Genomic DNA, 20,628 nt, shown 5'->3' on the forward strand with positions numbered 1-20,628 from the left:
CAGACAACTCACACTATGTCCGTAAAAAACTTGAGAAAGAGTGTCCTCATCACCGGGTATGTCTCGTCTGCATCCGATTCGCAAAACCCTGTGACATCCATCCTCTCCCAATACCTAGGTACCTAAGGAACAAGCAAATTTGACTCGAGGATAGGTGCTCACCAGGAGGAATTGGTCATGCTCTTGCACGAGAATTTCACGCCAAAGGTGAGCAAGTAGTCCCTCAACCGTTCTTGCACAAGTGCTTGTTATCACTCGTCAAGGAACAGATGTTCAGGAGGGGAACTGATAAGGTTTGGCACCAGGCTTGCATGTCATAGCAACGGCACGAACTAGGGAAGCTATCCAAGACCTCGAGGCGCTGGGCATGTCGACTCTCGGTCTGGATGTTACGAGCCAAGAGAGTATTGCGGATGCGAGATTGCAAGTTGAGAAGTTGACGGGTGGGAAGCTGGATATTCTCGTGAATAATGCGTAAGTTATCTCCGTTCCCCACTTACGCTCCTGGCAGGAACAGAATACCGAGAGTGAATTTGGGATTGAGATTAAAGCTAATACTTCCTTCTGGACAGAGGACGTAATTGTACCATGCCCGCCCTTGAAGTCGATATCGACGATGCTCGCGGCTGCTTTGAAACCAACCTCTTCTCCGTAATAGCTATCACCCAATCCTTCATCCCCCTCCTCATCGCCTCCAAAGGTCTAATCCTCAACATCGGCTCCGTAGCCGCCATAATCCCCTACGTCTTCGGATCTGTCTACAATGCTTCCAAAGCTGCCTTACACTCTTACTCGCAAACCTTACGTCTCGAACTCGAACCTTTCGATGTGAGGGTCCTTGTTGTGGTAACGGGCGGCGTACAGAGTCGCATTGCGAGGACCGACAGAGTGCTTGGAAAGGATAGTTTGTATCTGGATATCAGTGCAGATTTTCAGAGGAGGGTTAAGCATAGTCAAGATGGGGCAATGAAGGCGGACGATTATGCGAGGGGTGTAGTTAGGGAGGCGTTGAAGCCGAGCTGGAGACAGAAGAAGTGGCTCTGGAGAGGGAATAAGAGTACACTGATTTGGTTTGTTTATACGTGGCTTGGGAGCTGGATTTTTGATAGGGTTTTACCGAGGATGTTTGGATTAGATAGGTTGGCGAGGATTGTGAGAGGGAGGAAGGCATGATTGGGTGCCTGTGGCATGGACTTCGGGGTGTAATGATGGTTATGATAATGCTATAAGCGGGCTTGTTGTTACAGTGTGTTCAGAATGTTGAAGAGCCGGATCTCGAGGTTATGGAAATGTCCAAGGCATGATTCGTCCTGACATTTCGGACGGAATCCGGACAACCCTATCTCAATTCAGGTCCCTTAAAACCCCATGGCAGGAGTATTTTTATCCAAAGTCTTCTATCAACCGGGTGCCTTTACCAGCAGGTCTTTGCAGCTCAAATCAATGAGCGTGGCAACAGGATGATGAGCATCTTTGTTTACACATTAGCGAAGAATCTCTTCGAAGCTAATTCACCACATATCATTCACAAAGTACAACGTGATGCTAGCTTCAGCACCTTTGATAAGGACAGGAACAAATCCCATTTCAAGAGCTACACTATTTTCAATGTGAACAGGAAAGATATCAAGGGCCAACCTCGGAAAATTGACAGATTCAAAGCTCCGACACGGGAAGACGATATACTAGCGCGACCTCGTTCCTGTGTCTGTCCATGATGCCTTGATGTGCAGGGGTCTTCCTCACCAGCAAATGGGAATCCCTCCCTCGCATGGACCGCGCTCGCTAAGTCATGCAGCACTGAACACCGGTTGCAGCAGACGATGTGCAACAAGAAAGCTATTCGGGGGTTTAAAATAGAAACTAGTGCATGGGTCAGCCCATGACGAACGAGCATGTTGAGGTTTGGGATGTGCTGATGTAATGCTTGGGAGGTTGAGCAGCAGCAGCAGCAGCAGCAGTTTTTGTTCTGAGCGAGATGTTGAGAAGTCTTTCAGCGCGCAAGACCCATGGCTCCCTCCCTCCAGCATGGCAGTCGATAAGAGAAAGAAAGCAGTACATCAGCACAGAGCACAGAGAAGAGCAGAAATCACAATCCCACGTGCTTTCAACAAAAAAAAATCCTCCTAGACTCTGTAGGCCAGCGGCCGGTGGTGAAGCCAACGGCCCCCAAAAAAGCATAAATCCTGGACTAAGCTCCTTGTGCCGATTGTCGATCTCCCTTAACAGCTGAGGACAAGGAAGGAAAGGGATGGAAACGCGGGGAGGGTCTGGTCTGTCCACGCCGACCTGATTTTTGTTGCACATAGCAGTCTGAGGCTGTAAGGAGGAGGCTCTTGTTTTTTTAATTTTTGTCGTTCGTGTTCGTCTGAAGCGCTTGGTGACCCCTCTGGTCATTTTGTTGTTTTGGGAGGGATGCGGTAATGCTCATGCGCTTTCCTCCCGTCTCCAAGACAAGGCTCACGGATTTTTTTCTCTCTTCGTCTCCTTCCAAAATTTAGGTATGTTTTCTGTTTTTCAACAGCTTATTTTGCGTATCGACATCCTGGGTTTCTGCCCATTATTGTATCGTATCCGAGTGTTGAAGGGCCGGCTCCGTCGGCTGGTCTCCTCACCGAGTACTTCAAGCTAAGTAGTCGGTCGGACCTCAACCAGGCTCGGCTGAATCTATTTCGGAGAGTGGAAGGCCACGGTTGACGGAACTATCGATTTGCGCACCCAGAAACCCTTGAGCTGAATATAGTTAGTTGCCTTGGATTCGATCATCCTCAGTAGATTCTTGCTCGTCGTCGATGCTTCTCTAAGTCCTTTCATAGGATGTTGCGAGGCAGGCTACCCTTGCCCTGCAACTGCAGAACCATATCTGTCGTGTAATTTAAATTGTTGTCGATCAATTCTTCTCCTTGTTGGACACCGTTCAATCGCGCAATCAACTCGATATCTGTCCCCTGGCCTCGGTTCAAGCGAGGTTTATCTAGCTCAAACATTCAAGCTTTGGGAATAAGGTGAGATAAAGTCTATTAACGGAGCTTATACCGCAGATCACAGGTTTCGATGCCTTGAAAATACATGGCGCACTATCTATTCGCTTGAGATGTTGAGTGAATGATGAGGATGCAGAAGAAACTGTGGTTCGGGTCAAGCGAGCAAGAAAGCCTTCGTGGCATTGCAGCATTGTTTGCTGCCAGCAATCTTTTATCACCTCGGCTATTCTTCCCCGTTCTCGCTATTTTTGATTCGAAAAAAAGGAGTATTCATGGCGCTGCACCTGGCATCAGTGCTTGGTCGTAGCGCCTACTGTTCTGTATCTACTGCCAACCCTTACTGACAAGTACCAGGACACGATGTTACGAAGCGCGAGGTCATCTAGTCCTGAAGAACCTGAAGAACTCCAGCATGTGTGCACTCATTCTCAGTGCGGGGCTTGTGGATTCTATTTCCATGTCGAAGAGCGTCTGGTTACCCGTATGTGTGCTTCGTTCGCTACCATCTGCATCATGGGTGCAAAGCTAATCGTGAATATACAAAGTTCTCCATACTGGAAAAGCGGAGGGGGCCTGTTGCATAGCTCTAGACGCTCTCACTTTTCCAATGGCAGCTTATGGGAAAATCGAGCAAAATCGACTTTTCTGCCGATTCCCTCGATGCAGCAGGTGCGCATCAGCCGGAGAGACCGCTACGATTCATGTGGATTGTTTCAATCTGTACATGAAACGGGCAACTCACCCGGACAAAATGCACCGGCTCTGGTCTGCTTCACTTGGGAGATATCCGTGGCCTGGAAGCCCGGCACTGCTGCTCCCTCCAAAGCCAGAGACGGACCGCGCCAGCCGCCTTGCAGCAGACATATACAGCCTCAATGAGCTGAGACGGCTTCCAAGCGAGATCACCACCATGATATGGACCCTTCTTGGGCAACATGACTTGTTACGCTTCTCCACAGTCCTTGAACTAGTCGTCTTCCTCTCTCACACAGAGTTTGATGACTCAATATCAATACCTCTTCATCAAGTTGAGGTCTGGCGCCGTGGGAGTGTTCCGGTCACCAGAAAAGACAAATCAAACTCTCTCATTGAATTAACGATTGATTCAAGGGGCATCGTGTATATTGAGAGGCTAAAGTCCTCGGCACACAAGCGTCGTTCTGATTTCATTGTCTACACGACTATCAAGCCCAGTCAGAACCTAACTATCGAGTTTCAGGTCAGTTAGACACATCTTTCTTGCAACGTTACGAGGTTGCCTAATTGTGTTCTTAAGTTTGGCATTGGTCGCCTTGCACCAATCGTTGGACCAGGACGGCTCCAGATCACGGACACACCGAATCTTGCCAATGTGACATGTTTTCGCTTTCCCTCTCAGGCACCTGATATCCGTCTTGCGACTATCGACCTGAATTCTTGTTCAGGAATCACCTTTTTCATGACTAAAAGCTATACACATGCAATACATGCCCATACTCAAGCTACACCCTTCGCAGAATTAACGTTTGCGCGACTCACACCATCAATCCATCCTTTTGTCAGATGGCTGTATGTGCCAAATCCACCAGCAGACAAGATATCTGCATTTGGGGTTCGGCTCAAGATCAATTCTAAAAATCAGCCTCTGCAGTATGACTACTCTTATCTAGTGAGTCATAGCCTGGGCTCTCCCAAAAGCACAGCTAAAGTAGTAGCAGATACGTACGCCTCATCGAGGAGATTTCACTGTGGGGCCTCATCATGACGGGGCAGTGAAGGACTACGTCGTATATACTTCTAATCAATCAGCTCTCCTATATTCTATTCCAGAAAACAAACCTCTGTCCATATTAGGGGTGACCCCTAAGGGCCAGGTGTGTTCCGAGCTTTCACCTTCACCCCCAGCAGGCGCTTCTCCTTTACCAGACGCCTTTTACGCATCGGCTTCGCTAAAGAATGTTGCGTGCATATGGGTGTTTCGAGATACCCAAGCCGATTTCTGCCGAGGCCTTATCATCGAATATCTTGATGGTTCGCAGCAAGCGCTCGGGTGTTGTCGATTGGGGTTTGACCCGGTTGAGCGGTGTCCAGATTTGACGCAATTTACATTCTCCTCTAGCGAGTATTCGCAAAAGAACGGATCACGTCGCGCCGCCGTGAAGGTAAGAATATTACCAGTATCAGTTGATAGCAATTGGCTCGATGCAGGTTGGACGAGTTGCTCCGAAGCGCATACTTTGCAGGTTTGGGTGACAGCCACGGAAATGGCAATGAATGTGATCCGTACAATTTGAAGTTGAATACGTCTCCCCTCCAGTATCAGAACGAATACAGGCAGGTTGTCCCATTGGTCTGTGGGATTGATTGGTGTGTGAATTGTTACATTTGAGCGTGTGCTTAAGTTACTGGAGCAGAGCCGGGCGAGGCCCTGCGTGTTTTCACCCGACCTGCTTCGAAGATCGAAAGGCCTTGATTTACAGATTAAAACCAGTTTCGAAAATCAGAAATTGTTCAGAGCGATACAAAGCAGAGGTTTTACATATTCTTGTTGATGTAGATTCGCATGAGCCGTTGATGGTTGAGTTCTTCCGTGGTTGCACTTCTTGCTTGGCGCTACACTGCAATGCACCCAATTGGTGAAGGATACAGTAACAGGCCCTGCAAGTCGAAATCAGGGGAAATTGAAGATACATTCCTGTCGACCACATCCACGATAGCCTTCCCTCTCGTTTGACATCATTTAATGGCGCAATTGCCACGATATCTATCCCGAGGACTCGGCTCGGTACATGAAGCTCCAGGCTGCCATTTTTGAGGGCCTTGGTCCTCCTACTGCTATCGTCAACGACAGGGTTGTGTGACACCAGGGAAAGGATGGCCAAAGTTAGCTTATCCGGAACTTATTCAGGGATCCATCTTTCGGGATCACATCCTACAGTACCAATCGTGTCTAGCTTTAAGCTTGTCATTGGTGGAGAGGATAGTGCGGGGAGCTGTCAGATCAAAGGTGGAGTTGTTTGGGACAGAGGGGAAGCCTCACTTGAGGGATTTTGATAGGGAATATTTGAACTACCCATGCCTAGATCTTCGATGTGACGTAGACTTCGAGAAGTTTAAATGGATACTGGTAAAGACAAAAGGACCTACCGGTATCTCCACTTCACTACTTGTACTCGACTGTTTCAATTCTCAAGCTTCAGTGCAGCACTCGCTCAGTGCTTGCTTCACAGCCCTCTCTTCCGTGTTCCCCGCGAACCACAAGACGGAAATGCTCCACCACGTGCAGTGGCAGAGCTGTGGAAATGAAAGCAAGGCCATTATTCGTCCCATCTTTTGGGCAAAGGGGGGCATTGCCAATAATGCACAGCCCAGACAGCCCAAAGAACCCCTTGGCAGTAGAACGCCTCTAGGCTCTTTGCAGCAGTATTAGAGCGAACTGTGAGTGCTGTAGGGTAAGGCATAAGCCTGTGGTTTTTCCACCCCTCTCTCTCCCTCTTCTGCGAACAAAACACAAGGCGAGCGGACTGTGGGCCTGTCCAGCCCAGCCCAGCCTCTCTCCCTACCAAGCTGCCAAACCCCAGAGCCGCTGAACTGCATTTCGTTCCAGTACCAAGACCAAGACCAAGTGACCGACCGATCGGAGTCGCACGTCTATCTGGCCATACGAACCATCCTTCACTTGACCTCACACACCTTCCCGAGAACTCTCTTCCAAACTTGCTTCTTCGCCCACAAACCAAACATAGTGACAGGACAGAATAGGACGGACCTAGTAACAGTAGCCAGCCATCGCGACGATCGACCACGCGCCCGATAAGAACTGGACCTTGCGATCCCTGGCCGCCGACCTTGAACCGAGACGTGAGGCCACTGACGGCGCGGGAGCAATGGGGGACGATTTCGTCGCACCCGTGAGAGCTCTACTCAAGGCTTTGGAAGCAGGAATCAAAGTCGCCGGCAGGCTCACCTCTTCTGCAAGCACAGTACCAGCTGCGCAAGCGCTGCAGATTTCCGAAGCTGCCCAGATCCTGCAGAAATCGTTGGACCGAAGCTCCCAGGCAGTTGTCGATGCCTATCGTCAAAATGCTGCAAGATGCGGAGAGCCATTTACCAGAGCACTGGTTGAGGACAGTGAGTTGATTCGGCTCTGGCTCATTATGGGGAAGCCCTGTTCGTGGTTGCTTGCTAACCAAACGAATTCTAGAAGCGATCCAGAACCAGCTGAAGAACCTTAAGAACGAAGTTCGAGATAGAATCGACGACATCGAGGAGGATCCTGTATCTTTTAGCCCGGCACAGTGCGTGGATGCGCAGGAGGAAGCACAGAACTGCAGCACGACATGTATAAACATATTGAATGCTCTGCGAGATCGATTGCTCGCGACCCAGGACCTCGCGCAGGAGAAGCCGAGAGACGACAGGGCACAGCTTGCAAGCATGAGAGTAGAGCGCTCACCTACACTACGGAAGCCATTACCACCGTCGGCCTTGTGTACTTCCCCAGTTGACACCCTTCAAGCCGTTTCGCCGGTGGTTGGAAGTCCCCCAGAGCCAATGAAGCCTAAGAATCCATGGGCTATCGATAGTCCTTCACAATTCCACCTGGGTGCGCCTGTGGGTAGCCCTGGAGGTCTTTCTCAGCGACGCCAACCTTCTCGAGATATCTCGCCTTCGTCACTTCCCGACGCAGAGAATCGCTTAATATCCAGGGATGTTGTAAGGTTTCGCGTTGACGCAAATGAAGAATTCCTCGAAAGGAGGAGACAGTCAAGACTATCATTTCTCAACGAAATACGGAAATCCGTATCTTCCATCGACGAGGAGAGAGAAAGAGAATCCTTCGTTGATGGTCCACTCATCACTTCGCCTGCACTGGGCAGCTCAGGCATGGCTACAAGTCCTATCAGCGGTCCACGGCCTAGTTTCGGGTATGGCACTTTGATGACCAGGCAAAGAAGCCAGGCTTCGCAAGGATCGCGGCATAGTTCTATTCCAGAGCGTCCATCTCAAAGAAAAGATAGCCAGGACTCGATATTCGGTCTTCGAGCTGCGCCGTTGAGCCCGCCGCTCAGTGAACATCGTAGCTCGGGGGGTACGGATAATCTCACATGGGGAAGCCTTGGAGGAGGCGCTCTGGCTACGACTCTTCAGACTCCGGATTTTGGGAAAGGTGTTGAGCCGGGCCTTGAGGTTGCGAATGGAATTGACTATGAGAATGAGAAGATAGTTGTAGGATCGGATGATGTCTACCACCAACCTACGCCAACGGCATCTATGAAATCTATAGATTATCCGATTCGGCATGATACTTCTTTCTATAAGTTTGGTGGTTTCTGTGAAGGAGCCAAGGCGATTTTGAGGGGAGAGAATGGCTTGAAGATTGTGAAGAGGCCATCTGTAAGTATAATTCTCACCACCTTGACTTTGTTAATAACACAGGATACTAACAGCCCTATCAGGGCAACTATAATGTAGCTTTATCGGCGAGGTGTATAAAGTGTTCGTATGAAGTGGGTTGGAATGAGGTGGAGAAGGACAATTTGCTAGAACGTAAATGGCCCACCTTTTTTTCACCGACAGCAGCTGACACTGTACAGGTTCCGGAATATATGGCAATAGTGGGATCAGATGGCGACAAAGATTCATATCCAAATGCCATCTCAAGACAAACTCTGTAGAAGAACCAATCTACGCCGTAAGTTCACTCCTGATCTGGTCAGTATGATGCTCACCTATCAAAGTGTATATTCTGCATCGACGAGCACAAAACCACCGAAGAACATGACGCCACAGTCTTTTTCTCCGTTTCTCAACTTTTCCGCCATCTTTCGAAACACCAACGGCCCCTCCCAAACATTACCGGTATCACAACCTTATACGGCTTCCAAGCCCCTGAAGTTGTTGATTTTGACATCCATTTCACCACACCCCACCCTTCAACTTCAGCATACAGCATGATCGAAATCGCCCAGAAAGTAGCTACCCGGCCTTCAGGTCAAGCCACCAGCACTCACCACCCCAAGAACACTCGCAGCAGCTCCCGAGATCCGGAAGGGAACCCGGTCCTCAAGTTCGCAAACGGAGCCAGAATAGTAGGTATCACATTCCCCGAACGCTTTGGCGGGAAATGGTGTATGGGATATCACGACGGTGAGCGAGGCGCTTTCCCAGCAAGCGAATTCATGCTTGATACGCCAGCCAAAGAAGACGTCCTCATGAACCCACAAAGCAGCTTGATCGCTACAGCGCGATGGGATTTCAAGCCAAAGGACACCAAGGATGGAGGATGGTTGAAATTCAGCAAGGGAGATAGGATAAGTTGTATAGGATATACCTTCCAGGACCAGTGGTGCTGGTCTGGTCAATCCAGCAAAGGCAAATGGGGCCTTTTCCCAGCGGCTTTCGTGGAGAACCTACAAGATGGGGGAGGGAGGTCGTCGAGTTTGGGCATTGGAAGTGGAAGGATAATGGGTTCGAGTCCTACGAGTGGCAGGTTATCGACTAGTGCAGGCTCGAGGAGTGGATTTGGCTTGTCGAGCCGTATACCGAGTTTCCCACTAAGTCGAAATCGGAGCTCGAGGCAGAGCGTTGACAGGAGTAATGTTAGTGTGAGAAGTTCAGGGAGTGCGGAGAGTTCGAACCATCAGCCGGGATTGGAAGTTTATACCGGGCGGTGATGTACCCGCGATGAAAAGATGGAGTTTTTATGAGGTTTATTTGACGACATGATTGCACGACGTGGGATGAAAAGGCATGGTGTTGGTGGTTCTGGGGTTCTGAGCGAGCTATTACTGCAGCGGATTCTTGGATATGAGCAGTTGGAGTGGAGCAGGAGCATTTGTTTGTAAATGTAGCTTTCTTTCACGATACCCTTTCTTGTCTGAAGGTTCCGATATCCAAAGAGGAATGAAATTTCTTCAGTATGCAGAGAATTTTCCATGAGCTACGATTATGGCCCCTTTCGGCGGAGAGAACCAGTTAACGAATACCAGCTTGGAGTACAACACTACCATAACTCCGGGCAGTCACCTCGAACCGAGCTGAAGGTTTTGTAGATGTTGGCTACATGTCACCCAACAGAGAACATGGGTATAGTCGATATTCAGCAAATACTTGAAGTTCCATAGTATCTATTGTAATTTAGGCGCTTTTCACAGCGCCGCTATCCAGAACGCCCCAACGCCTTTCCTATGCAATTCATGCAATATGTGTATCCGAGAACGAGAACTATCTGACGACCGAGAACAAGCAGAGCCAAATGTGGCCTTTACTCTTGCAACAAAATACTCTTCTCATCTTTCGCGTTGACCCACACATACTCCACACACCTTGGGTCCGTCTTTCCATTCCCTAGCGTCACGGCCAGAAGATTGATCTCCAACCACGTGGGACGCATACCAAAGCCCTCCAGTCTCTCCCACCACTTCGTAAATCTCTCAAAGTTGACATGCTGATCATCCACCAAATGCAACTCAATCATGACCTGTCCAACAGGCATATTGCCCCCTGTGCGATCACAAGCATCCATAAACGCATCCAGCGCCGTATACTCCCCACCCTCGATATCAATCTTCAGAATATCAATGTACGTATGCTTATTCATATCCATCAGCGTCTGCAGCGTGAAGAACTGCGGCATCTTGTCGAACTCGTCCTTTCCACCTAGACCCACTTTCGAGAAATGCACACGCGCTGAATGGGCGGGAGGAATCTGACTTCCTATCCTGTCAACGCTGAAATCGTAGGCAAAGATCTGAGCGCTTGGAATACGTGCGAGCATTTCTGCTTCGAACGTACTCTCGTCGTTGACGCCGAAACTGTAAATAATCGTCGAGGGGCGTCTGGGTTGATGCGGATTCGAGACTGCTACCGCCGGTTTGGCTTCGTACAATGACATGCCGCAGACCCATTTGCCTCCATCACCTAGCCGACCCACTCGCTGGATATCGTGAGGGCAGGTGTATGTCGCTGGGAAGAAGTCCCAGAGGGTGTAGGGTGTTTTGCTGAAGTCCGACATCTTCTGGGCTGGGAAGAGAGGGATTGCTGGGTTTTGAGGGTGGGCGAGGGCCATTTGGTGGCGGAGAGTAACGGATGAGCGCCAGGCGGTTTCGGAACGGGCCATTCGTTGGAGGGTTGTGAGGCCATGGGAGGAAGCTGATGGCGAGGCTGGTGAGGAGGGCGATGAGGGGATGTGGATTAGAGTTTGGGATTGGTGCATTACGACTATGATGAAGAAGGCGAATGCGACCCAGAACCAGAGTCCACATACTGCGTGGTGTTAGTTTCCATGCTGGAAAGGAGATGAAGAGAGGAGGAATTGACTGACCTTGAACTATTCGGAGACCCATGTTGAAGGGTATTCTGGGAAGGGAATTCAAAGACAAATACAAGCTACCAGTAATTTTGAATACTCCAATGGTTCCAATACAGCAAAGCAGAAACAGCCAATTAACAGAGTAGAGCTCTCTCAGAGAGACAGGACCAGCTGCTATGTTCGAATCGAAATGAATTATGAAGGTATCACCAACTCAAGAATATCCAAGAGGATGAAGATACAAGAGAAGAAGAAGAATAGCAGACCCAAAGTACCAAATACTATTCGGCAACTTAGTGGGGTTAAATTCAAAAGACAGAAATAGAAAGCGGAATAGAACTCAAGGGAAGGCAGAAACGAAGCTCTCCTGAAGTGTTGGTTGGTCCAACGATACTGAGAGAGGAAAGGATAAACCATACAGTCCGTATTCCGTAACGCCTTCGTTTCACACAAGGAGTCATTCAAACACCAAGCGTTGTGCGGTTCAGCGGGTTTAAAGAAGACCAGACGAAAAAACCCTGACTAGAACGGGGACATCAGATGCAATTCCATGTTCTTACCAACCGCGCTGCAATCCAGCTGTAACAATGCGGCCCTCAGAATGAACGAGGTAGTGCAACCGAATGGGGCGCGGCTCGGAGTGCCGAGCTCTTAGAATGCAGATCTTGTGGGGTTTCCTGCATCTAGAGGAATCAGGATTGATGTTGGATGCGCATTTAGAGACGGGCGGATTGCCTGGTGGCGGCTGTTGGTCTGGTGTAGTTGCTGTCAGCGGAAAGTCAAGCCGTGAAGTGTTTCGCAGAAGCGAATTGACGTCGAAGATCCCTCGATCGGGAGGATTCCCGTTGATTGGGGGTGCTTGGCGTGTTGGAAACGGAGAACAAGCGAGGATCCAAAACAACGCCAAAAGGCTCCACTTGCTTGCCTTTTGCCTCGTCGCGGCAAAAGCTGACATCAGAATTCCCGGATTCGAACTCTGACCCAGGAGATATCTTCATATGTGGAAATATATATCAAATTGTTAGAAATTGAAGTGCTAGAATTTAGATCCTTAAGGCTGCTTTAGACTGATTTGAATCATCCCCTCCTTCAGTATCTTCCCTCTTAACGTGGAGGGATAGCTCGCAAAATAATTCACTCGCAAGGAACCTTTTTGCATAAGAACTATAGGACTTGTAAGGTCAGGCGTTTTATGGTACGTAAAGAAATGCTGGCAAAGATAGCCGACCACTTAATGCTGTCAATTATAACTCCTCTTGTCCACCTCCAGTCATCCATTGAATACCTTGACGCAATGTATCTTGCAGCCATTTCGAAGAATTCTTCTGGTCACCACCAATTTCGGAGCCTCCCGAAGGCGGAAATACCCTTCTCCCACCCATCCATGTCTCATTGACAATCACGTCCCTGAGGCTCTTCCCAGTCTTGTCAGCCCAAATATCTCTATCAATAACAATCCAATCAGCCCAATTTCCCACTTCAATAGCACCTGCTTTGCCTTCTTTAAACCATCCATATGCAGCATTCTTCGTAAACCCCAGAACAGCCTGTTCTACAGTCAACGATTCCTCAGGATGCCATCCTTGATGACCTGCTGGGCTTGTGCCGGTATGTGGATTTAGACGGGTGACTGCGGCGTACATTCCTTCGAAAGGAGAAGGTGGCTCGACGGGAAAGTCGGATCCAAGCACTGGACCAGGGTATTTCGAGGTTTCGAGCGCAGATTTCGATGGGAATAGGCTCGCCATTCGGTAAGCTGAGTGGGAGATGCGCTCTTTCCCCAGTCGATCGAGAGCATAAGCCATATCGGAGGTGGCATGAGTAGGCTGAGAAAGGTTAGATGTCATTTCATGCGCAGTATTGGTGGATTTTTACCTGTATACTTGGGATTATTCCCATTTTGGCAATACGTTTCTGGTCCTCTGAATGCTGGATTTGCTTAATACCTGCTCGATATACAATGGTCTGGGATACTCACAATAATTTGAGCATGCTCAATTCTCAGCCTTTTAGCCTCATTGCATCCGTTACAGTTGGGCCCAAGAACATTTTCAAAGGCATCTACTGCAGCTCGATTCGCACGATCTCCAATTGCGTGGATATTGACTTGGAACCCAGCGTGGAACCACTAACTATATTAGCATACTGTCACCCGGCATATGAATATAACTTACCTCGTTGACAACAGTGGTCAACTCTGTTTCGTTGATCAACATAGTCCCGCTCGTCTCTCTCTTGTCCGAATAAGGCTCCAACAATGCTGCACCCCACGATCCCAAAGCACCATCCGCGAAAAGCTTCACACCACCCAACATCAATGTACTCTCTCCCAATCCCTCAGAAGCTGGCGCCTCCAATAACTTCAGTCTCTTCGTCTCGTCTGGACAGTAGGTATTTCTTTCCGCACACTCCAGCATAACATTGATCCTCAGAGTAAGCTCTCCCTTCTCAGCCAGACCTTCGAGAATCGAAACGTCATCCGGTCTCATGCCAGCATCTCCGACTCCAATAATACCGACTTTGTTCAGCTCAGCTAGAGCTGTTTTGAACCACCGTGTTTTCTGTTCAATTCCTGGCTTCGGCGCTATTGGGTACACAATCACGTCCATGGCATTATCACAAAAGACACCTGGACCGGGATCTGTGACGACAACTCCACCAGGTGGTGCTTCTGGTAGCGGATCTGGAAGCAGTTCAAGCACCTTTGGAGAGGTGAGGACGCAGTGAACATCGACGCGGTCTAGCATGATATAGAGATCTGCTAACGCGGGATCCTCAGCAAGCTCACTCTGCAATTTTGTCAGTGGAAAGTTCTTCCTGATATGTAAGAGTCTCAAAGAGCCAGTCTGCCCTTATCTTGAAAGACTTACAGCTGTAGGCATCACACCACCGAAAAAGGCTTGATCCCATCCGATTCCTCGAATCCACTTCTCACGTGAACCATACTTCCCGCCTTTGTGGGTTTTCAAAAAGCTTTTGATCCTCTTTCTCACCTCTTCCATACTGTCTGCACCATATAAGGAGACAGACTCCAGCATCTCCCCATACGCCAAGATGTGCCCATGGCTTTCAATGATTCCAGGAAGTACGTATCCATTAAGGTATACAATCTCCTCTTCTATTCCTGTAGGAGTTTCAGTCAACACTTCAGTGAACAGCCCATTCTGGACCCTGAAGCATTGAGCTTGTGGTAGAGAAGCATTGAGTGTTGTGATCGATGATGAAGCTGGGTTGGATAGGCAGTAAAGAACGGGGTTGGAAGTTTTGCTCTCTACAAGCATGAGACTGGCAACTAGAGCGAGGAAAGCTGTGCTCAGGACGCCCATGATCGCGACCCCCCGATATTGTGCCATTTTGTGTCAACTGAGACGTTGGAAGAATAATGTAGATTGCTTGATGTTGACAGGTTAGCTTGCAGATTGCTTATCGATAAGAGTTCGAGTTATTTCAAGTCACGTGAATATACATTTCTATGCCCTGATAATTGACCTGGTACTACCAAGGTAATCAAGGATGTGGAATCTGTAGGTAATATGTGTCGCCTAAGAATCATCAAATCATCAAGTCTGAAGCATAATCTTGGGATGACATTCCATCCTCGGCCTCCTTCGAAGTTGTGGTCTCTACCAAAAGCCCGCTTCGCTTACAAGGGGTCACATAAACAGTACTATTTATTTGTATCCAGGATGTCAAGATCATGCCATGGTCCCCGCTGTATCGGATTTTTCGTTACGCTAAGCTCAGATTGTTTGCACTCTGTGGGATACTGTGTTCTCTTGGTGTACAGTCATGAAGTGATTCGTAGACATCGTCGTACGTTCGTGGCCAAGTGCCAACAAGCTTATCACTTCACCCGGTCGTACAGAGCTCAACACATACGTACTGTAAATGCTGCGAGCCGGGTCTTAGATTCACGAAGACTGGATGCACAATTACCTGTATCTTTCCAGCCAATGGCCTTTAAGTACTAATTGGTGTAGCCCGATATGTAAATGCCGGGGGATGATGTTGTTGAAGCTTTTCCGAACAAGTTCTGCGTTGCTGGATTTGGGGTTTTCTCGTCGAAGATGGCAATAAGCTTGCCTTCGGTTGCTTCTGCGTGGAGCGCAAATATCTGAGCTATTTATAATGAAATTATCCATGGCTTAAATTTGAAAGTGCTGCGGGTGAGGTGCCTAAAAGTTTGACCCTTCGACGGGTGGGTGATACTTTGTAAGAGTTTAGGCGCGGGGTTGGTGTATCAAACAACATGCGAGTGGGGGTCTCCTGACCATGGGTCTCACAGGAGATAAATACACTTGCCACGTCTTTCTGTATGACTCGACCGCTTCATAAAACATATATACCATCATCTACGTTGATACGAAAAGCAGACTTGCAAATTCCATCTATTTCAACCCACCAATCCAAAACCAACCATGCGATTCCAAATCCACACGGCGTCGCTCATCATCATATCCCTCCCCATCCCCACCCACGCTTGCGTCAACACCTTCACCAAAATTCAAAACAACCTCATGGAAGGCTTCATCCAAGACAACGGCGTTCAAGTCTGCGTTTCCAAAAACAAACCGCGGGGTCGCGACAACCACTACTGGTTCGACTGCATTCCTGGATTTGCAGCTTGGGTCGATGATGGTCGTTTGGTCGCGTATGCTCATGATGGTGTAGATTATCGCATGAAGCCGCAAAGCTGTGCAGAAGATGTGGTGAAGAATGATAAAATTATTGTGTGTGCTGGAGCTGCGTTTTGTTGAAGTGCAGGGGTTGACGGAGTGGAGGGATTCGAGGCTGTTGCTTAACCCACAATCTTACCGTGAGCTATTGGATCTAGACATCTTTGAATGTGATCTGACCAGACTACCAGATCAAACCTGTTCCTGTTTTACATTGCCTTCACGCTGCTTTGGGGGGCTTTGCTGTTGGTCTGAAGGAGATGTGGGGAGAATCTGCTGCGCTGTACCAAGTATAAAATAGAAGTTCACTATAAATCTGTGGAGATTCATGCTGTGAACATTCAATGTTTTAATACAAATGGGTATCTACCGACAAATGAATGCTACATAAGACGAAGTCAGTAAAATGAATTGACGTTCTTATCCCCTAGTCCGAGATTCCCAAGATCCCAATTCTGCTCCACAGTTGCCATCTGCGAGTAGTGATTGAACGATGTACTGTTAGTCGTACCATGTGCTGTTGTCGGTACCGCATCGCCCAGTAACAGCGAAAAGACCTTGTTATTGCTGAGGTAATTTGCTGTCTCATCAAAGGCTATTCAGTGTGAGCCTGGCTCAGATAATGCCAAGTATTTGGCGGAGGGAAGAAATTCTTACTGATAAGAACGAGAGTGCGCTTCATGAAATGAGGGTTACTTAGCAGAGGGACGATGAACGATCGCATCCATTTGCCAGCGACTGTGACGGAAGTGTCGTGCCCATCGTTGGCTGCTGAGGTCAGTCTGATGGCATCGTATAGGAGAGGTTGAGAACACACTCATATTCGGGGTAATGAACATTCATTGCGGTAGTCTATTGGCAGCCAAATCTTTTTCGAAGAGAGTAAAATTCTTGCTTTGAGCCAAACGATTGATATTGGATGTGACAGAATCGTAGCTCATGAGCGGACTAAGTCCTCAATCAGTCAGTCTTGCGTCAATTTCGGAGCTTCTTCTGAAGTCTTGTTCGAACGCCAAGAAGAAGAGACACTAAGAAAACATCCACTTACTTATGCTTTCTGACATAATCGTTCTTTCCATTCTTCTGATTCACATAGTTTCCCTGGAATCCACTGTATGGAGCATCCTCGCCGTACACACCCCAACTGATGCCTTTCGCTTCCAGTAGATCAACAATCGTTTTGCTGCTTGCTGAGATTCGATAGAAGCCATCATCGGAAATTCCATGAGTGGATCCACCCACAGCGGCTATGTAATTGGGCTGTGATGGGTGCGTGATGGCTTGATAGTTATTGAGGGTAATTCCAATTGTCGAGAGGAAGGCAAAATTGGCTGAACAAGCGTCAATATTCCACTCTTTGAATATCATTTTACAAAGGATCAGATCATATCATGCATTCGATAGTAGGAAACTCAAACTTTGGAACGAGATCGGGACCTACAGTCTCCTGCTGCCATAGAATAATCCGTGTTCTCAGCCCATATTGTCACAAAGCGATCGAAAGTCTTTCCAACGACATTGCTAACTGGACTCAGTGTTAAAGCTGTAGCCTTTGCCTTTTCAACATCTGCCGCAGCTGTGGCCGTGTATTGCGTTTGGGCGAGTATCCTCGCCACTGATCCGAGAAAGACGAGGAGGATCCACATCGTGAGACAGCAACCACTTCACAAGTACAACAACGAGAATGACTCTCCTAAGCACCGTTAGTGTGTGAGCTCTTCTTCAAAGGAAAACTTACAGTATCAATCAGCTTCAACTGTGATGCCACCGACGGTAAAACTTCATAATTGAAAAAGCCACCCAACAATTAACGCGGGGACGAGAACCCCTCTTAAGTGCTAGACCTTCGCCTGCTGCAACCCTCAAAACAAGATCTCGCGAATCACAGCTCACAGGTCGCACACATGACAGCAGTGTCTCCAACAGCAGACTCTAGGCCGCCGACATCTGCGCAAAAGATCGTGGGATCTCGGAGCGCTATTGGTGGGGTGAATAGATGTACGCAAGCCAGATGTCACCGTCTTGGCCACATTGGCTGGGCATTTTGCTCGCCTTCCCGATGAGGATGGAGTAGGATGCAGGTACGACTGTTTTAGCGATTGGTTTTACCACCGTGTACTCGCATTCGGCTACGAGAGTGTTTTACCCGGGCCCGGGGAAATCTTAGATCGACGCCGATACAGTAAGGGGTTTTGAGTGCTGACTCGCTTCTCTGGCTGTGGTTTTTTGGTTTGATTGGCCTGGGAGAGTCTTCGGATACCTCACCTCGAAGGTGGGGTTGTTGACGATGATGGTTGTCGCGGTGAGCCTACCTGGTACCTAGTAAGCGCTTTGAACTGATGTCTCCAAGATCATTGAGCTACTAGGAAAACAGATATCAGGTCAACCCAGAACCTTGCGGGTGAAGAAACTGGCACATTTAACTTAATATGGCGGGATAGGTTCAGCGGCAAGCTGGGCCATCCCTACGGGGGTTTTTTTACAGACACTATCTGCACTTCCTACAGATATTATCTGTAAACAGGTATTTTAGACGGATTTTCTATCTGTATTTTAGTTAATTATCTGTATTTTTCTTAGCTAGAAACTCTAATTTTAATCGATTTTTGAAAATTTAGAGTAAAAATACAGATATTATCTGTAATTTAAGGGAAATACAGCTATTATCTATATTTTAAGAGTTTTCTAACTAATAAAGTTAAACATCCCCTCTCTTATTCCCCCCCCCCCTTCTTTCCTTCCCTTCCCTTTTCCTACTCTCTCCTTTAAAGGTAGGTCTCCCTCTAAGGTAGGTCTCCCTCCCTCCTAAGGTAGGTCTCCCTCCCTTCCCTCCAAGGTAGGTCTCCCTCCCTCCCCTCCTAAGATAGGTCTCCCTCCCTCCCCTCCTAAGGTAGGTCTCCCTTCCTCCCCTCCTAAGGTAGGTCTCCCTCCTTCCCCTCTTAAGGTAGGTCTCCCTTCCGAATATTCCGGAGGTAAGTAGTAAAAGGTCTATGTTTAACTTTATATTAAAATATGAAAAGTCTGAGGTACCTAAACTCTTGTACCTTAACACACGCTAATTTATCTGTATTTTTTTAATAAAATTGTAGCAGATATTATCTGAATTTTATCTGTATTTTACTACGTTTTACTACTACTAGGAATACAGATAAAATACAGATAATTTACAGACGTTGTCTGCATGAAAAACCCCGTAGGGCATGAGCTCGCTAAAGCGGTCCTGGCTCAGGGGCAGGTGGCAACCACCCAACCGACATCAGCAGCTAAGCGACAAATTCCGCAAACAGATCAACTCTCTCAACAGCACTCGTTGTGACGAGCAATTGAAGGCTCAAAAAAAGATTCAACGGACTCTTCCGAGGTTCGAACTCGGGACTTTGGAGTGTTAGCTATGATTTCTACAACTTTCAAGAGGTAGCACTCACCCTCTCACATGTTTGAGTTACAAACCCAGGGAGTACCCGAAGCGACTGAGACAGTTAGAAGAGGACAACCGATGTGATTAGAAAGCCTTACGAATCGTACCACTAGACCAAACTGCGATAATTGTTAGATTAAACCACACGAGGGGAGTTGGAAAGACTCACGAGCCACGTCACGTTGTTGGATGGTGATTAATTTCTTATTTGGATAGATGTGGAGGATAGTAATCTGGAAGGCAGGAACGAGCGGCGTGAAGGGAACAGGCATGCGCATCGCGCAAGCGCAATTCACTCGCAAAGTGTCCGAGTTACATATTTTATTTATATTATATCTTTTGTAAGAATACTTATCTTCTTTATGAATAACGTTGTTTTTCGCTCCGGCGAATCAGAAAAGCGTCTTCAGCATCGCCAGCATACACAGAAGCAACTTGGTTGGGAGTAACGGCTCAGTGTAGCTTATGGTATGTCAGTATTACTTGAATGAGATAGCTGTGTAGCTCACAGTGTAACACACGCTCATTCCATGGCAGGGTATGGAATCTACTTGCGGATGCGCCTGACATGCTCGGAGCCGAGAATTAGCAAAGGAATTATTTGAGCGGAGACTAGAACCGTGAACGTGAACTTTTTATCGAGACAAATCAGTACAGCAGATACAACAAAGCTACTCTCGATCTATTCAACATACATGTACTGAACAGAGAGAATTTAAACTTCTCAAGGCCAGACCCAACTTGCTAGTGACGTTGATAACGAAGTTGGTTGTCCCAGCAGCGGTCATCAAATTTATATTACCGAAAAGTTCAGCATCCTGGAATAGAGAATCACCGAAGTATCTCCACCTACATTTCATGACTCGAAACCAAAAAGATGGGGTGGGAGAGATGAGATGAGCGCCTGTACTTCGGGTCATCTTCGCGTACCAAACCTTCTTCTCCACTAATCCCCCGAACAGATCAGTATCATCGACTCACCGGGTACATGGAGAGCAGAGAAGCTATGATGATAGCATCTTAGAGTGGCCATTGCTGTTGAAGTTCAAGCAGTAAGTCTGTATTCTGCGATATACATTCAAATTCCAGCAACCGTTGAAAAAGCAGTCAGGTTATCACGAGGCCTGGTTTCCGTTCAGCTCCAAACCGTGCACCAATTGAAGTTTTAAGCGGAGAAATCAATGTGAAGAACACGCTAGTTAAGACTGGTTTTCGAACCGTCATAATGGCGAGCCAAGGATCCTAAGTCGAAGTACC

At 47.9% G+C, this 20,628-nt stretch overlaps 8 protein-coding genes across 9 annotated transcripts; 3 read left to right on the forward strand and 5 right to left on the reverse strand.

Moving 5' to 3' along the window:
• Window positions 1–15: 15 nt before the first annotated feature.
• Window positions 16–1,173, forward strand: ONS95_001796 (uncharacterized protein; the record flags this gene model as incomplete). The annotated part of the gene is made up of 4 exons (XM_058495010.1): window positions 16–56; window positions 155–207; window positions 306–474; window positions 573–1,173. The coding sequence occupies 4 exons, from the start codon at window positions 16–18 to the stop codon at window positions 1,171–1,173; spliced, it is 864 nt and encodes a 287-aa protein (XP_058355320.1).
• Window positions 1,174–3,735: 2,562 nt separating this feature from the next.
• On the forward strand, window positions 3,736–5,257 carry ONS95_001797 (uncharacterized protein; the record flags this gene model as incomplete). The annotated part of the gene is made up of 3 exons (XM_058495011.1): window positions 3,736–4,203; window positions 4,261–4,632; window positions 4,682–5,257. 3 exons carry the CDS (start codon window positions 3,736–3,738, stop codon window positions 5,255–5,257), a joined length of 1,416 nt encoding a protein of 471 aa, XP_058355321.1.
• An 817-nt stretch (window positions 5,258–6,074) lies between these two features.
• ONS95_001798 (uncharacterized protein) lies at window positions 6,075–10,116 on the forward strand. Its single transcript, XM_058495012.1, has 4 exons — window positions 6,075–8,360; window positions 8,423–8,513; window positions 8,561–8,658; window positions 8,705–10,116. The coding sequence occupies exons 1-4, from the start codon at window positions 7,401–7,403 to the stop codon at window positions 9,638–9,640; spliced, it is 2,085 nt and encodes a 694-aa protein (XP_058355322.1). The 5' UTR covers window positions 6,075–7,400; the 3' UTR covers window positions 9,641–10,116.
• ONS95_001799 (uncharacterized protein) lies at window positions 10,117–12,091 on the reverse strand. The gene is made up of 2 exons (XM_058495013.1): window positions 11,290–12,091; window positions 10,117–11,231 (listed from the first exon to the last, which is right to left on the reverse strand). Exons 1-2 carry the CDS (start codon window positions 11,309–11,311, stop codon window positions 10,231–10,233), a joined length of 1,023 nt encoding a protein of 340 aa, XP_058355323.1. The 5' UTR covers window positions 11,312–12,091; the 3' UTR covers window positions 10,117–10,230.
• Window positions 12,092–12,300: 209 nt separating this feature from the next.
• ONS95_001800 (uncharacterized protein) lies at window positions 12,301–14,695 on the reverse strand. 2 transcript variants are annotated; one of them, XM_058495014.1, is made up of 5 exons: window positions 14,148–14,695; window positions 13,452–14,066; window positions 13,256–13,405; window positions 13,153–13,206; window positions 12,301–13,103 (listed from the first exon to the last, which is right to left on the reverse strand). In XM_058495014.1, exons 1-5 carry the CDS (start codon window positions 14,628–14,630, stop codon window positions 12,522–12,524), a joined length of 1,884 nt encoding a protein of 627 aa, XP_058355324.1. In that variant the 5' UTR covers window positions 14,631–14,695; the 3' UTR covers window positions 12,301–12,521. The 2 variants fall into 2 exon arrangements, with proteins under 2 accessions (XP_058355324.1, XP_058355325.1); XM_058495015.1 differs by lacking the exon at window positions 12,301–13,103 and having other exon boundaries at window positions 13,183–13,405.
• Window positions 14,696–16,351: 1,656 nt separating this feature from the next.
• Window positions 16,352–16,792, reverse strand: ONS95_001801 (uncharacterized protein; the record flags this gene model as incomplete). The annotated part of the gene is made up of 3 exons (XM_058495016.1): window positions 16,352–16,548; window positions 16,611–16,721; window positions 16,771–16,792. 3 exons carry the CDS (start codon window positions 16,790–16,792, stop codon window positions 16,352–16,354), a joined length of 330 nt encoding a protein of 109 aa, XP_058355326.1.
• Window positions 16,793–16,887: 95 nt separating this feature from the next.
• ONS95_001802 (uncharacterized protein) lies at window positions 16,888–18,012 on the reverse strand. The gene is made up of 3 exons (XM_058495017.1): window positions 17,692–18,012; window positions 17,395–17,646; window positions 16,888–17,284 (listed from the first exon to the last, which is right to left on the reverse strand). The coding sequence occupies exons 2-3, from the start codon at window positions 17,597–17,599 to the stop codon at window positions 16,998–17,000; spliced, it is 492 nt and encodes a 163-aa protein (XP_058355327.1). The 5' UTR covers window positions 17,600–17,646; window positions 17,692–18,012; the 3' UTR covers window positions 16,888–16,997.
• Window positions 18,013–19,216: 1,204 nt separating this feature from the next.
• On the reverse strand, window positions 19,217–19,649 carry ONS95_001803 (uncharacterized protein; the record flags this gene model as incomplete). The annotated part of the gene is made up of 4 exons (XM_058495018.1): window positions 19,217–19,328; window positions 19,387–19,423; window positions 19,470–19,490; window positions 19,541–19,649. 4 exons carry the CDS (start codon window positions 19,647–19,649, stop codon window positions 19,217–19,219), a joined length of 279 nt encoding a protein of 92 aa, XP_058355328.1.
• Between the last annotated feature and the right edge of the window lie 979 nt (window positions 19,650–20,628).

This window comes from Cadophora gregata, assembly GCF_030347475.1.
Source record: "Cadophora gregata isolate MNR1 chromosome Unknown scaffold_10, whole genome shotgun sequence".
Taxonomy (NCBI): Eukaryota; Fungi; Ascomycota; class Leotiomycetes; order Helotiales; family Ploettnerulaceae; genus Cadophora; species Cadophora gregata.

Excerpts from the sequence above, each read along its gene's own strand:
- ONS95_001798 (XM_058495012.1), top strand. The coding sequence starts at position 7,401 with ATGAGAGTAGAGCGCTCACCTACACTACGGAAGCCATTACCACCGTCG. Across the intron at positions 8,361-8,422 it reads AGATTGTGAAGAGGCCATCT|GGCAACTATAATGTAGCTTT; the intron begins GTAAGTATAATT and ends CAGCCCTATCAG. Across the intron at positions 8,659-8,704 it reads TAGAAGAACCAATCTACGCC|TGTATATTCTGCATCGACGA; the intron begins GTAAGTTCACTC and ends CACCTATCAAAG.
- ONS95_001799 (XM_058495013.1), bottom strand. The coding sequence starts at position 11,311 with ATGGGTCTCCGAATAGTTCAAG. Across the intron at positions 11,232-11,289 it reads GGGTCTCCGAATAGTTCAAG|TATGTGGACTCTGGTTCTGG; the intron begins GTCAGTCAATTC and ends AACACCACGCAG.
- ONS95_001802 (XM_058495017.1), bottom strand. The coding sequence starts at position 17,599 with ATGTGGATCCTCCTCGTCTTTCTCGGATCAGTGGCGAGGATACTCGCC. Across the intron at positions 17,285-17,394 it reads TTCTATGGCAGCAGGAGACT|CCAATTTTGCCTTCCTCTCG; the intron begins GTAGGTCCCGAT and ends ACGCTTGTTCAG.
- ONS95_001800 (XM_058495014.1), bottom strand. The coding sequence starts at position 14,630 with ATGGCACAATATCGGGGGGTCGCGATCATGGGCGTCCTGAGCACAGCT. Across the intron at positions 13,207-13,255 it reads TTGAGCATGCTCAAATTATT|CATTCAGAGGACCAGAAACG; the intron begins GTGAGTATCCCA and ends AAGCAAATCCAG. Across the intron at positions 13,104-13,152 it reads GAATAATCCCAAGTATACAG|CCTACTCATGCCACCTCCGA; the intron begins GTAAAAATCCAC and ends AACCTTTCTCAG.